At 40.6% G+C, this 15,464-nt stretch overlaps 1 protein-coding gene across 1 annotated transcript in view; it reads right to left on the minus strand.

The window, feature by feature from the left end:
- The window catches only part of ANKAR (ankyrin and armadillo repeat containing), a 63,732-nt gene extending 51,791 nt beyond the window's left edge, over positions 1-11,941 (minus strand). Inside the window, exons 1-2 of the mRNA XM_012464110.2 lie at positions 11,782-11,941; positions 9,365-10,000 (exon numbers count right to left, since the gene is read on the minus strand). Coding sequence (XP_012319533.2) covers positions 9,365-9,965 — 601 coding nt within the window. The 5' untranslated portion in view covers positions 9,966-10,000; positions 11,782-11,941. The remainder of the gene's footprint in view (positions 1-9,364; positions 10,001-11,781) is intronic.
- Between the last annotated feature and the right edge of the window lie 3,523 nt (positions 11,942-15,464).

The following is a 15,464-nucleotide window of genomic DNA, read 5'->3' on the forward strand; positions in this document are numbered from 1 at the left end:
TTCAATATGCATGTTAAAACCCACTTCATGAATGTTCATAGCTCTTCCTATAATTTGTTGCATATGTATACTTGAATATGTATACTTGGCCAAACAGTTAAGCTTAAATTCCTGTCTTGCTCCTCCCTTCCTTGAAGTGCCTGTCAGAATAGCCAGTTTGAAGACTGTAATCCTTTAGAAGAAATATACAGATTCATTGCAATCTGTATCAAAATAGCAGTCACTATTCTTTACAGAAATAGAAAAAAAATCCTAAAATCTATATGAAACCACAAAAGATCCAGAATAGCCAGTCATCCTGAGCAAAAAGACCAAAACTGGAGGAATCATATTACCTGACTTCAAATTATACTACAAAGTGATAATCACCAAAACTGCATGGTACTGGCATAAAAACAGACACATAGACCAAAGGAACAGAATAGAGAACTTATAAACAAATCCATACTTACACAGTGAACTCATTTTCAACAATAGTGCCAAGAACATTCACTAGGGAAAGGACAGTCTCCTCAATAAATGGCACTGGGAAAACTGGATATCCATATATGAAGAATGAAACTAGCCCCTATCTCTCACCATATTCGAACATCAAATAAAAATGGATTAAATACTTACTAAGACATCAAAGTATGAAAATACTAAAAAAAAATTAGAGAAACTTTCCAGGATATTAGCCCGGACAAAGATTTCTTGAGTAATATCTCACAAGCACAGTTTGCAACCAAAGCAAAAATGGACAAATGGGATCACATCAACTTAAAAAGCTTCTATATAACAAAGGAAACAATCAACAAACTGAAGAGACAACCCACAAAATGGGAGAAAATATTTGAAAACTATCCAACAAGGGCTTAATAACCAAACTATATAAGGAGTTCAAACAATTCTATAAGAAAAAAAAATCTAATCTGATTAAAAAATGGGCAAAAGATCTGAATAGACATTTCTCAAAAGGAGACATACAAATGGCAAACAGGCATATGAAAAAGTGTTCAACATGTCCAATCATCAGAGAAATGCAAATCAAAACTATAATAAGATATCATCTCACCCCAATTAAAATGGCCTTTATCCAAAAGACAGGCAAAAATGAATGCTGGTAAGGATGTGGAGAAAAGGGAACCCTAGTACACTGTTGGTAGGAATGTAAACTAGTGCAGTCACTATAGAGAACAGTTTGGCGGTTTCTCAAAAAAAATTAAAAATATAGCTACCATATAATACAGCAATCCCACTGCTGGTTATAAATCCAAAAGAAAGGAAATCAGAGTATCAAAGGGATATCTGCACTCCCGTGTTTGTTGCAGCACTGTTCATAATAACCAAGATTTGGAAGCAACCTAAGTGTCCATCAACAGATGAATGGATAAAGAAAATGTGGTACATATACACAATGGAGTACTATTCAGCCATGAGATCCTGTAATTTGCAACAACTTGGATGAAACTGGAGGATATTATGTTAAGTGAAATAAGCCACACATAGACAAACTTTGCATGTTCTCACTTATTTGTTGGAGCTAAAAATTAAAACAACTGACCTCATGGAAATAGAGATGGTTACCAGAAGCTAGGAAAGGTGGCAGGGAATGGTGGGGTGGGAGGAGAGTGGGGATAATTAATGGCTACAAAAATATAGTTAGATAGAATGAATAAGATCTAGTATTTGACCACAACAAGATGACTACAGTCAACGATAATTTATTGTACATTAAAAAAACTAAAAGAGTATAATTGGATTGTTTGCAACACAAAGAAAGGAAACATGTTTGAGGTGATGGATACTCCATTTACCCTGATGTGATTATTAGGCATTGCATGCCTATGTCAAAATATGTCATAGAAATATATATACCTACTATGTACCCACAAAAATTAAAAATAATTCAAAAAATAATCTCCTTTCCAAATTTGTAAATCTTATGATTCTTAAGTTAGCAATGCCAATAAAATTCTGTTAAGAGGAAAGCAGACAGATGAGCAGGTTACTAAGGTGAATGAAGAAAGAGAAAACATAAGTCCCACCTTTGATCAAAGAAAACATGGAACAACAAGAAAATGTGATTTTTCTTTAAGCAGGGAATCAGCTTCTCACTTGAGCCAAAAGCATAGTTTGTTTTTTCAGGCTAGTATTATTCCCTCCATCCTTCCCTCATTCCTTCCTTCCTTCTTTCTTTCTTTTTTGCCAATGAGAAGATAGACATATACAATAAACAAAGAACCTGCCAGCCTAGTAATCATCACTTAATAAATAAGAATTAAAACTTTGTGATTATGATTGTGATATAAGAAAAAAAAAAGAAGCAAAACATGATCTTACTCTATTAAAAAATGACAAATTTCCCATGCTACATTTTCTTGCCACTTACAAAGAAATCGAGGACTTTCTTGTTGTCAAATGGTCTTTTTAAGATAGTTATATCTACAATGTTACCCTTAATATAGACTTGAGAAAACTGCTTGAAATCATAAGACATGCCTGTAGAACATGTGGCGTTTGTTTGTAATATAAATGCTTTAAAGTATAAAGATAGGTCAATGTATCTTTTTCCTTTTTTCTTTTTCAAATCTTTTTTTAAAAAGGCCAGAATACTCTTGGGTTTTTTTTTTAAATGGTCAATACAATTCATTTCCTTTCTGCACAATCGGTAGATAAATTATGAAGTAATGAAAGGGACTCTGGCAATTTAAAGAAGCCTAAAAAGCCAGAGGGATTGTTGATAGCACTAAAACTTCATTGCTTGGGGTAGTTGGGAGCCAACAAAAAACATAAGAAGCCTTTGAAATTGAAAGCATTATGTGGAGGCTATGAAGGACCGGCCATGGCATAAGAATTTTTTTTAAAGAAAAGGTGTAGTGAGACCCCTAGATCATCTTCCCCAGATAGCACAGCCCCTCTCCTCTTCCTCACTAAAAGGGTACAAAGCACAGCTGAGGGTTGGGAGGAACAGCTGTGCTGAAAATGAGTTAAATGAGAGTCTGAGTGCTGAACTGAGAGATCCACAGCTCCTTCTCCTCCTTTGGCCCCAGACTCATGGCCCTCCCTCCAAGCAGGAGACTGGAGGAAACAGACCTGCAGATACAACATCTGGGGGATAGGCTTGGCAGTGGAAAGTCAGGGCTTCCTCCTCATCACTCTACACTGAGGTCTACCAGTGTTCCTATCTCACTCCCAAATGAAAACAAGCAGCAAGGGTCACCTTGCGGGTGAAGAGAGCCTCTCAGATGAAAGAGAGACACAGGAATTATTGGGCTGGGGGCAGGGAGAGGGCCTAAAGGAAAGCGAAGTAGGCTTAAAGCAATGAGTGCTAACCAAAGGAGGAAGATGAAGGTATCAAGAGAGACATCTCTAACGAAAAAATGGAACTTGATATCCCACTTTTTATTGAGAAGAGTTCAATATTTCCCTTCAAAAGACTGGAACTGAACTAGTAATAAGTACATGGAAAACTTAGCTACTTAAAAAAAAAACATGATCGTTTATGTCATGAAAAATAAAGTTCCTTGAATCAAGTACCAGAAGTAAAGAATAACAATAATAAAGTTATTAAAGAAAGGAAATGTCCCAGCTTGGACAACATAGTGACACAGCAAGACCTATCTCTACAAAAAATAAACAACAACAACAACAAAATAGCTGAGCATGGTGGCACATGCCTATAGTCCCAGTTACTCAGGAGGCTGGAGTGGGAATATCGTTTGAGCCCAGGAGTCTGAGGCTGCAGTGAGCTGAGATCATGCCAGTGCACTCAAGCCTGGGTGACAGAGTGAGAGCTTGTCCCTTTAAAAAAAAATTCGAAAAAGAAAGTGCACATTATATAAATTAACTGGAAGGAATATGTACAAAGTCATAGGAAAGTAAATAATGAAAAAGAATTTAATACAAAATTGGATCAAACTAAACTTGGAGGATGAGGGGAAATATAACTTTCCACAGCTTTAATATCTCTGCTTTTTTTTTTTTTGAGACAGGGTCTCTGTCACCCAGGCTGGAGTGTAGTGGTATGATCTTGGCTCACTGCAGCAGCCTCAACCTCCTGGACTCAAGTGATCTTTCCACCTCAGCCTCCTGAGTAGCTGGGACTACAGGAATGCACCACCACCCCTGCCTAATTTTGTATATTTTGTAGAGATGGGGTTTCACCACATTGGCCAGGCTGGTTTCGAACTCCTGAGCTCAAGTGAATCACCTACCTCAGCCTCCTAAAGTGCTGGGATTACAGGCGTGAGCCACTGTGCCTGGCCAATTCCCTTATATTCTATTACCCATTTAATTTCTACATGTATTGAAAGTTTACTATATGTCATACACTGTATAAGGTTCTGAGAATTTAAAATCAAACCAAAAAGAGACAATTTTCTGTGCTCTCAAGAAAGAGCTTAATGTCTATTATGGAAGAAAGAAATTAAGCCAATAATTTCAATTCAAAATACAAAGTATTTCTCTGCGCATAGATAAGAGTCCAAATAAAGGAGGCAGTGTCTGAATCAAGTCTCAAAAAATGAGTAGCGGCTGGACCCAGTGGCTCACGCCTGTAATCCCAGCACTTTGGGAGGCCGAGGCAGGTGGATCACGAGGTCAAGAGATCGAGACCATCCTGGTCAACATGGTGAAACCCCGTCTCTACTAAAAACACAAAAAATTAGCTGGGCATGGTGGTGCGTGCCTGTAATCCCAGCTACTCAGGAGGCTGAGGCGGGAGAATTGCCTGAACCCAGGAGGCGGAGGTTGCGGTGAGCCGAGATCATGCCATTGCACTGCAGCCTGGGTAACAAGAGTGAAACTCTGTCTCAAAAAAAAAAAAAAGAGTAACAATAACCCTAGGAAAAATGTGGATGAGTGGTGTGAGGTGAGCAGGAAGAAGGCATTCCTGACAGAGAACAGGGAATGAACAGGAAAATAATAGTAATAATTTTTTTCAATATTTCAATTAAAAGTTCCCTTCTCCTATTTTGCTATCATGAAATGTTTTCTTCTTTCCTTCCATCCCCCTAGCCTTCTGGAAAGAGTCCAAGAATTTGAGAATTAGATCAAGGGATCCACCCTAATTAAAATCCCTGCTGAGAAAACTGGATAACATGACCAGATTTTTTGATGTGCTCTATTCTCTACAATTGCTACTGTTTTTAAAGAATGGTGTTGCTGGTGATTTGTACTATGCAAAGCTATGTGAGAGGTAAAGGTTCACTTGGCCAAGACTGATTCCTAGCAGTCTGCCCTCCCAGAAAGAGTTGGCTTTCTGCACAGTTTCTTGGAAATCCACTGTAGCACAATGTTTAAGATAATCATATGGTCAGGTGCAGGGTGTGAACCCAGTTTCCCAGTCATGCCAAGAGAGGAGTTGCTGTTTTCCCAAACATGAATGGTGATGTAACAACTTACACTGCTTCTAGCTTGCCGCCATGTAGTTGCAATTACAAAGCTTGGACACCAGCTCTCTGATCATGCCAGTGGAGAGGTGGTACACTCCCTCAATCTCTGACACTAAGCTTGGAAGAAAGGGCTGCAGCCAAATTTACATGAGTCACACTGTGTACCAGACACCTTTTGTTCCTTGCCTCACATCCTTTCAGACCACACTTTTAAACTGTAGTTTTTGCTCCATACAGGCTTGACCTGACTGCACCTTTCCTCAAGTGCACCACAGGATACTTGTTTTTGTCCTGAGCCTTCTCTGCCACTGCTGTCAGACTCCTGCTTACTTGATGGCAAAGTTAGTTACATCAAGCAACGTCATGGCCCAGGATCTGGTCTATTTCACCCAGCTGTCTGTCATATCTGAGGGCCACCCTCTATGAGGATTCCCTTGCAGTGGTGAACCTGGTAAGGGGATCAGAGACACACAGGAACATTCTAATCAAGTTGTAGGTGGAAAGGGAGAGCACCAAAAGAGTAATACTGTCTTTTCTACACCTACATTTTCAGGGGCGATTCTCAAAACAGCCACCAGCATAGCATTGGCACTGACCAAGAAGAATAGACATTAGCCATAGTGCTGAAGCAGGATCTCAGAGACCTCCTGCTTGTCATATTTACCCTTTTCTGGATCATGGAGCTTTTCAGGGGATCCCTGGGGAGGGAGGCATTCAACAAGCTTGGGCCTGCAGTAATTCAATTTGCCAATTGAAGGGTTCAATATTTTAACAATGTGGTGTTATTGATGCATATCAGCCAAAATCAGTCCTTTCCTGGTATGAAACTTATGTCTTGAGTTTTGTCATTCTACTTTTAAAATATCTCTCAAAATCATCTACTTTGACTTATCTCTACTGCAACACTGTAATATAGAACACCCTTTTCCACTGCAACAGCGTTCTGACCACTCTCTGCCTCAAATCTTGTTTAAATTGTTTATAAATAAGGCTGGGAACCTCTCCAAATCCAGTCACTCTACTATCATGTGCCTGGGGATAGTACTGGGTGTGTTTACAATAAAGTGCTTTATCACCCTAATACCCAAACCAGGAAAAAAAATCACAAAAAAAGAAAACTACAGACCAATATCCATGATGAACATGGTTGCAAAAATCCTCAACAAAATACTAACAGAATCCGATAGCATATCAAAAATGATAATACACCATGATCAAGTGAGTTTCATACCAGGGATGCAGGGATGGTTTAACACATGCAAGTCAATAAATGTGATACATCATATAGACAGAATTTAAAACAGAAATCATCTCAATAGATGCAGAAAAAGCATTTGACAAAATCCAGCATTGCTTTATGATTAAAACCCTTAGCAAAATGGGCACAGAAAGGACATACCTCAAGGTAATAAAAACTCTCAATGACAACATTATACTGAACAGGAAAAAGTTGAAAGCATTTCCCCTGAGAGGTGGAGCAAGGCAAGCATGCTCACTCTCACCACTTCTATTCAACATAGTACTGGAAGTCCTAGCCAGAGCAATCAGACAAGAGAAATAAATAATGGGCATCCAGATTGGTAAAGAGGAAGTTAAACTGTGGCTGTTTGCCAATGATAATATCATTTGCCTAGAAAACTCTAAAGATTCATCCAAAAAACCTCCTAGATCCAATAAAGGAATTCAGTAAAGTTTCAGGATACGAAATCAATGAACACAAATCAGTAGCACTGCTGTACACCAACAACAACCAAGCTGAGACTCAAATCAAGAACTCAATCCTTTTTACAACAGCTGCAAAAAATACAATACAATACAATACAATACAAAGCAATACAATACAATACAATACAATACAATACAATACAATACAATACAATACAATACAATACAATACAATACAATACTTAGGAATATACCTAGACAAGGAGGCAAACTATTTTTACTAGGAAAGCTACAAACCACGGCTGATATAAATCATTAATGACACAAACAAATGGAAACACATCCCATGCTCATGGATGGGTAGAATCAATATTGTGAAAATGATCATACTGCCAAAAGCAATCTACAGATTCAATGCAATTCTCATCAAAATACTATCATCATTCTTTGCAGAACTATAAAAAAAAATCCTAAAAGTCATATGGAACCAAAAAGAGCCCACATAGCTAAAGCAAGACTAAGCAAAAAGAACAAATCTGGAGGCATCACATTACCTGACTTCAAACTATATTACAAGGCTATAGTTATGAAAACAATGTGGTACTGGTATAAAAATAGGCACATAGACCAATGGACCAGAATAGAGAATCTGAAAATAAAACCAAGTCCTTATGGCCAATTGATCTTTGACTAAAGCAAACACAAACATAAAGTGGGGAAAGGGCACCCTTATTCAACAAATGGTGCTGGGATAACTGGCAAGCCACGTGAAGCTGGATCCTCATCTCTCACCTTATACAAAAATCAACTCGAGATGGATTAAATACTTAATTCTAAGACCACCTAAAACCATAAAAATTCTAGAAAATAACTTGGACAAACCCTTCTAGACATTGGCTTAGACAAATAGTTCATGACCAAGAACCCAAAAGCAAATGCAACAAAAACAAACATAAATAGATGAGACCTAATTAAACTAAAAAGCTTCTAAACAGAAAAAAAAAAAACTAGTAAACAGACAACCCACAGAGTGGGAGAAAATATTTGCACACTATGCTTCCAACAAAGGACTAATATCCAGAATCTACAAGGAACTCAAATCACAAGAAAAAAACAATCCCATCAAAAAGCGGGCAAAACACATGAATAGATAATTCTCAAAAGAATATATACAATAGGCCAACAAACATATGCAAAATGCTCAACATTGCTAATTATCAGAGAAATGCAAATCAAAACCACACTGAGATACCATCTTACTCCTGTAAGAATGATCATAATTTGAAAATAAAAAAATAATAGATGTTGGCATGGATGTGGTGAAAAGGGAATACTTACATTGCTGGTGGGATTGTAATGTAAACTAGTACAACCACTAGGAAAACAGTATGGAGATTCCTTAAAGGAACTAAAGATAGATTGATCCAGCAATACCAGTACCGGGTATCTACCCAGAGGTAAAAAAGTCACAATATGAAAAAGACACTTGCACATGCATGTTTATAGCAGCAGAATTCACAATTGCAAAAATATGAAACCAGCCTAAATGCCCATCAACCAACAAGTAGATAAAGAAAATGTTGTGGCTGGGTGCAGTGGTTCATATCTGTAATCCTAGCACTTTGGGAGGCCAAGATGGGAGGATCATTTGAGGCCAGGATTTCAAGACCAGCCTGTTCAACAAAGGGAGACCCTCATCTCTAAAAAGAAAAGAAGAAAAGAAAATGTGATATACACACACACACACACACACACACACACACACACCAGGGAATATTACTCAGCCATAAAAATGAATGAAATAATGGCATTCACAGCAACCTGGATGGAGCTGGAGACCATTATTCTAAGTGAAGTAACTGAGGAATGGCAAGCCAAATACTGTATGTTCTCCCTTATAAGTGGGAGCTAAGTTATGAGGATGCAAAGGCATAAGAATGATATAATCAACTTTGGGGACTCTGGTGGGAGGAGGGTGAGGAATAAAAGACTACACATGGGGTACAGTGTACATTGCTTGGGTGACAGGTGCATCAAAATCTCAGAAATCACCACTAAAGAACTTAGCCATATAACCAAAAACCACCTGTTTCCCCCAAAACTATCAAAATAAAATTTTAAAAATTTTTAAATGATTTTGAATAAAAATAATTAAGAAGTGGCCAGGCACAGTGGCTCATCCCTGTAATCCAAGCCCTTTCGGAGGCCTAGGTGGGTGAACGGCTCCAACTCAGGAGTTCAAGACAACCTTCGTCAACACAGTAAGAACCCATTTCAAAAAAAAAAAAAAAAAAAAAAACTTAAGAAGTGTTAAATTCTCTTACCTGCTGAACTAAACTCTGTAAAAATGTCTTTATTTGTTTGAGGTTTTCCATCAGGATCAATGTCCAGGATGGTACGCCACAATTCAGAGAATCTAGCTCGTTTTTCTTTGGGCATGTATATTCCATGCCATAGTGCTTTCAGCATATAGTCAATGTTGATCAGAATTTGCCCAATTCTGGTATCATAATAAGCTGGAGGTAACTGACAAGAAGAACTCTGATCATAATTAGCTTCTAAACTGATGGAAGGGATTTGACTTAAGCAATAAATTCCAATAGCCAACTCTCTTATCATCTGATGGACTTCTCTATAGTCTAAGAGGGCAGTAGGGTCCACAGGAGTCAGTAGGATTGCAGTGGAGAAGCCTACGTTATTCATTTGACTCATAATTCCACATGGCATGTCTATTTGAGAGCGACCATCCTCTTTGGTAGACAACCAGCTAACCAGTGCAGTAGTTAGTAACTCTTGTATTTCACTCCGATCATATTTTTCAAAAAAAGCAGATGCATTTCTTTGTATTGCTAAATTTTCCAGGAAGGTTTCTTCATCTTGAACTTGATCAAGTCTAGGTATTCCTTTTTTGGGCAATCTTGACATTACTAATTAAATCTAGTGTGTCCTTTTTGAAGTTTCTGTAATCAATATAGAGGAAAAGATCATCAATAAAATCTGACATGGGAATGAAGCTGGATTTCTCTAGAAATAAATCTGTAACTTTCACCTACGTAAGGTTAATTTTTCATGGTCAACCATTACACTGTTCAAATTAAAAATAACTGCAGTATATGAAAGCTGAAATTTGAATTAAATAATAAGAATTATAAAACCTTTAACATTAACCATGTTCTGCTTTTCAAAGAAGTCAAAAGAAGATGTATGTCAAAAAGAAATGTTAAGTTTATATGTGAGAAGCTACTGTTACATACCTATTTTGTTGTTGGAGAGGCTTTCTTTTGTATATGTTTGTGTTAGTGTTTGGTTGCTATAAAGGAATACTTGCGACTGCATAATTTATAAAGAAATTTGGCTCATGGTTCTGCAGGCTGTACACACGTGGCACCAGCAACTGCTCAGCTTCTGGTGAGACCAAGCTTACAATTATGGTGGAAGGCGAAGGGGAGCCAGCGTGTCACATGGTAACAGAGGGAGCAATCGAGAGAAAGAGGAAATGTCCACTCTTAACCAGATCCTTTATGAGCTCAGAGGCAGAGTTCACTCTGCCAGGAAAGCATCAAGCCATTCATGAGGGATCCGCCCGCATGATCCAAACAGCTCCCACCAAGCCTTACCTCCAACATTGGTGACTATATTTTAACATGAGATTTGGAGTGGGTAAATATCCAAGCCATATGGATATTTATTTTGTTTTCATTTTTTTTTTTTAAAGCAAGACTATAATGACCTGCTTAAAAGAAAAGGAAAGGGCCAGGCATGGTGGCTCATGCCTGTAATCCCAGCACTTTGGGACGCTGAGGCGGGCAGATCAGCTGAGGTCGGGGATTTGATTCCAGCTTGACCAACATGGAGAAACCCCGTCTCTATTAAAAAAATAAAATAAAAAAATAAAAAAATTAGCTGGGCATGGTGGCGGGTGCCTGTAATCCCAGCTACTCGGGAGGCTGAGGCAGGAGAGTCGCCTGAACCCGGGAGGCGGAGGTTGTGGTGAGCCGAGATCGCGCCATTGCACTCCAGCCTGGGCAATAAGAGTGAAACTCCGGAAAGAAAAGGAAAAGAAAGAAAAGAAAGAAAGGAAAGGAAGGGAGGGAGGAAGGGAAGGAGGTGGGGAGGGTTGAGAGAGAGAAACAAAGAAAGGAGGGAGGAAGGGAGGGAGGGGAGGGAGGGAGGAAAGAAGGAAAAGAAAAGAAGCATCTGTGCATTTGCTTAACCTTCAATTTCTGTGTCACTGAATGTATCTCTATTCCTGGAATAAATAATAACAACCATGACTACTATTGAGCATCTACTATATTCCAGACTCTTTACTATATAATAGTTTCATTTATTTCATCTGACTGGTCTCTGTTATATAGTGGTTCTCAAAATTTAGCTTGTATCAAAATCACCTGGGGCTTGTTCAAATACAGATGGCTGAATCCCACCACTGAGTTTCTGATTCAATCAGCTGGAGTTGGCCAGAGTATATGCATTTTGGTAAAGTTACAGGAAATGCTGATATTGCTGGTTTGGGTGCCAGACTTGAGGCCTCAGGTGAGTGAGTCAGACCTTGTTATGCCCACTTTCTAGAGGTAGAAACAGAGACCAGGAGGTTGCAGGACGTATCTGAGGTTTCACGCCTTTCAGAAACAGAACCCACGTCTGTCCATACTCAGTTACCGGACCCACGTCCACAAGCAGCTCGGGTCTGCCATGGGCACGGGAAAAGGCAAAGAACAAGGAAAGGAGAGGAACCTACTCTAGAATGACTGTTTTCTTGTCCGGGAGAGGAACGCTGCGTCCGCGCCGTTCCTGTGGGACTGAGAACAGTTGTCGCCGCCTTAGATGGCTTCCCGCAGGGCTTTGAATCCGCCCTCAAGGTCCCCGCATGGGCGAGCGGAGGCGCACCGGAAAAAACTGAGAGGAACTTTCTGGGCGGTTCGCCCCACCGTGGCGGCCCGGCCCTCGTGGCCTCACCAGCCAACACAGCCGCCGCCCGGCGCGGGTCGAGGCGGTTGGTCCTCCGGGCCTTGGAGTGGCTGGGCCTCTCCTGGGGCGGAGCCTGCGGGCGACTAGGCCTAGCGCGTCCCGCCGGGGCTGCAGCGCCCCCAGGCGGCGCCCGGCCCCTCGCCGGCTCAGACCCACCGCGTGCTCATCTTCCCAAACCGGCTTAAAGCTCAACCCAGCCGCTTACCCTGGGCATGTGCCGCACTCACTATCTGCCTCTAAAACACGGTAACAGAGTGGCAGAGGAGAAAGCGCCGGGCTCTGAGGTGGCAGAGGAGAAAGCGCTGGGCTCTGAGGCAGTTCCGAGTTGGAATGCCACCTCCATCATCATTCTTTCATTCAACAAGCATTTATGGAGCACCTATTATGCCCAGGCACTGAGCTACAAGTTGGAAACCCTAGAAAACAGGGCAGACACAAAACTCCAAGGAGCTTACCGTTAAACAGATCTCACAGCTATATTTATTTAACAGTGTGCCAAAAGGAGATGGAATGACAGCACTCGAATGAAAGCTAACCTAGCCCAGGGCTAGGAAAGGCTGCTTGAGGAAGTGCCCTTAGCCCCCCCGCACTCTCTACCCCCCAATCCCCCGTCCCTCATCTCCCCACTCCCCATTCCCCACCCCCCTCACTCCCCCCACCACCCACCACCGCTGCAAGCCTGGAAGATGAAAAAGAGCTAACCAAGCAAAGAACTGGAGAAGTAGCTTTTCAGGAACAAGCAACAGGAAGAGACAAAGAATTGAAGTGAGAAGGAAGTTGAAATGTTTGAGAAACCGAGCAAAACCCTGTCAGAGAACAAGAGAGATGTGGGCACAAACTGAGGCTGCAGGGGTGTGCGATGGCCAGATCCTGCAGGCTGCTGAGTAATGATTTTGAATTTCATCTCAAAGGATTAGGCTACAGTAGTGGCAGTGGAGGTGGGGGCTCGGGGACTGTGGACAGATTTGAAAAATAATGAGGAAGATTGTTGGTGACAGATTGAATGGGGATATGTTGAAAAAGATGGTGGTGTCTAAGTGAGAACCAAATTTCTGTCAGGAGCAACAGGATATCAGGGCAAGATTAAGAGTTCAGTTGTGGACATAACTGACCTTGAAGTACCTGTGAGAGAAATAAATAGAGATGTGAGATATGCCTTAGATAAACAGTTCTGGGCTAAGAATGGCAGTAGGGGTTAGATGTATAAACTTTGGCAAGTTTATGGTAATTGAAGACAGGAGTGGGGTCGAAATCACCAAGGGAGGGCATACAGAATGAGTTGAGAACCAAGGATTAGAGACCTGAGAAATTTAACATTTAAAGGTCAGGTAGAGAGTGGAGTCAGTAAAGAAGACAATGAAAGAACAGCCAAGAAGGCAGGACAAAAACCAAAATTGGTCACAGAAGCCAAAGGGGGGAAAAAAAAGGCAAGGCCAACTTTGTTGGATGCTGCTGCCAGGTCAGGGGAGATGAGAACAAAAACTCCGCCACTGAATGTAGCAGCATGGACGTTCTTGGTAACTGTTTGGGGCATAATTTCTCTTCCAGTAACCATGTCATTATTTTAGCTACGATGGTAATAAATATTAATTAACTTATGAGGACTATTCCAGGACTTTTTTTTAACAGAAATTTGCATGTTTGCACTTATGAAATATGAATCTCCTACTTCAAGAATTTGTGTTTTTTTTTTTTCCAGATAGCCAAATTGTTTGTTCCATATGTCTCAAGTCTTGGAAAAGAGTTGCCTCCTTTTTTAAAGGATCAACACAGAACTTCATCCCAGAGCTAATGGAATTGAATAGCAGAAGGCTGTAAATACCCAGGCCCTCTTGGGGTTCACACAAATGCATGTCTATTCTCTCTCTCTCACAGTATCCTGGTGGAACAGATGACCTGGAAATTCCTTATAAAAGTTCAACTGATGAATACATTTAAATGTCATAGAGTAGCACCTGGAATACAGTATTATATAAGTCATAGCTGTTTTCAGTATTGAACTGTATTGTTATAATATTCTACCTAGGTCACAGGGCAAACTTCTGAAGTTCATCTACTCCCAATATAAGCAATGTCAATTTAGTGCTCAGGACCACACAGACACTCAAAGTTGTCTACTTTCAGATGGAGGGATGAAAGCTGTGTAGGTAGTATCTAAATCTAGGCTGAACATTGCATGTCCCAGGGAATACATTTGGGGCCTGTGAAAGCCTTTGCCAGGTTACTGACCTGTTTGTCAGGATCCTCAAATTTCTTTGCTACTATGATTAAAAGAATCAAAGGGCAGCCAGATCCAGAAACGGTGTCGACCCTCATTGGGGACAGATTTCACAGTGACACTGGTATGACAGTTTACAGTTAAGCAATGTGGGTGGATATCAGGTTGGAGTGAATAGACCAAAAGGTGGAGAGAGTGTGGATGAGAGGCAAAACACAGTAAGTAGAAGATTTATTCATCCTTGTCTTCAGGTTGAGTAGGCTGAGGAGGAGGAGGGGCTGGATTTGGTGTCTCAGGGGTGGCAGAGGCAGAAGAAAATCCACATGTACGCGGAACTGCACAGTTCAAATGTGTTGTTCAGGGGTCAACTGTAGTCTTCAAAAGTTCTTGGGGTGGGAAAATGAACTGCCTAAATGTAATAGAAGTAACACGTACTGTTCAGGAGGATGAACCGTAAGCAAATTGTTTAGCTTCTTTAAACCTGTAGTTCTTTCACCTGTCAAACAGGACCCTATCTAAACCACGATCCCTGAAGAGAGGTAACTGATTCATTTCTGGATGGAGCTATCAGAGAGAGTGAGTCTTGGAAGACAAACTTTCTCTTCACTCTGACACACTTCTGACACCAAATGTGTGGATTTTTTTCCACACCAAGAAATTCTCCAGCTCTCTGAATACCAGCTGGGTATCCTACAATTTAGTCCTGCCTCTATCTACCTGGAGTTAGTGTCAGATCCTTCAAGTTAAGGGCTCAGTGCCATAAGCTGTCTCTACTTCAGATGGCAATTTCAAGTCTGTGTCTCTGGTACTTCTGATTGACCAGCTATATAAATTGGGGGTTTTCATGACCCTCTATTCAGGTTCAATAATTTGCTAGAATGGCTCACAACACTCATAGAAATACTTATGTTTACTGGCTTATAATATACATCTCAGGCACAGCCAGATGGAAGAGATGCATAAGGCAAAGTAAAGTATTAAAGTGAGGGAGAGTTTCCACGTTCTCTCTGGGCATGCCACACTCCCAGCACCTATACATGGTCAACAAACCAGAGGCTCATCAAATCTTGTTCAACAGTTTTTATAGAGTTTAATAGACCTCGATCGTCAGTACCACCCTCTCTCCCAGAGGCTGGTGGGTGGAGATGAAATTCCAACTTTTCTAATCACTTGTGTTTTTGGTTTTTCTTTTTTTTCAGACAGGGTCTCACTGTTGCCCAGGCTGAAGCGCAGTG

The sequence above is a fragment of the Aotus nancymaae genome, unplaced genomic scaffold, assembly GCF_030222135.1.
Source record: "Aotus nancymaae isolate 86718 unplaced genomic scaffold, 86718_ANA_hifiasm-v0.15.2.pri h1tg000008l, whole genome shotgun sequence".
Classification (NCBI taxonomy): Eukaryota; Metazoa; Chordata; class Mammalia; order Primates; family Aotidae; genus Aotus; species Aotus nancymaae.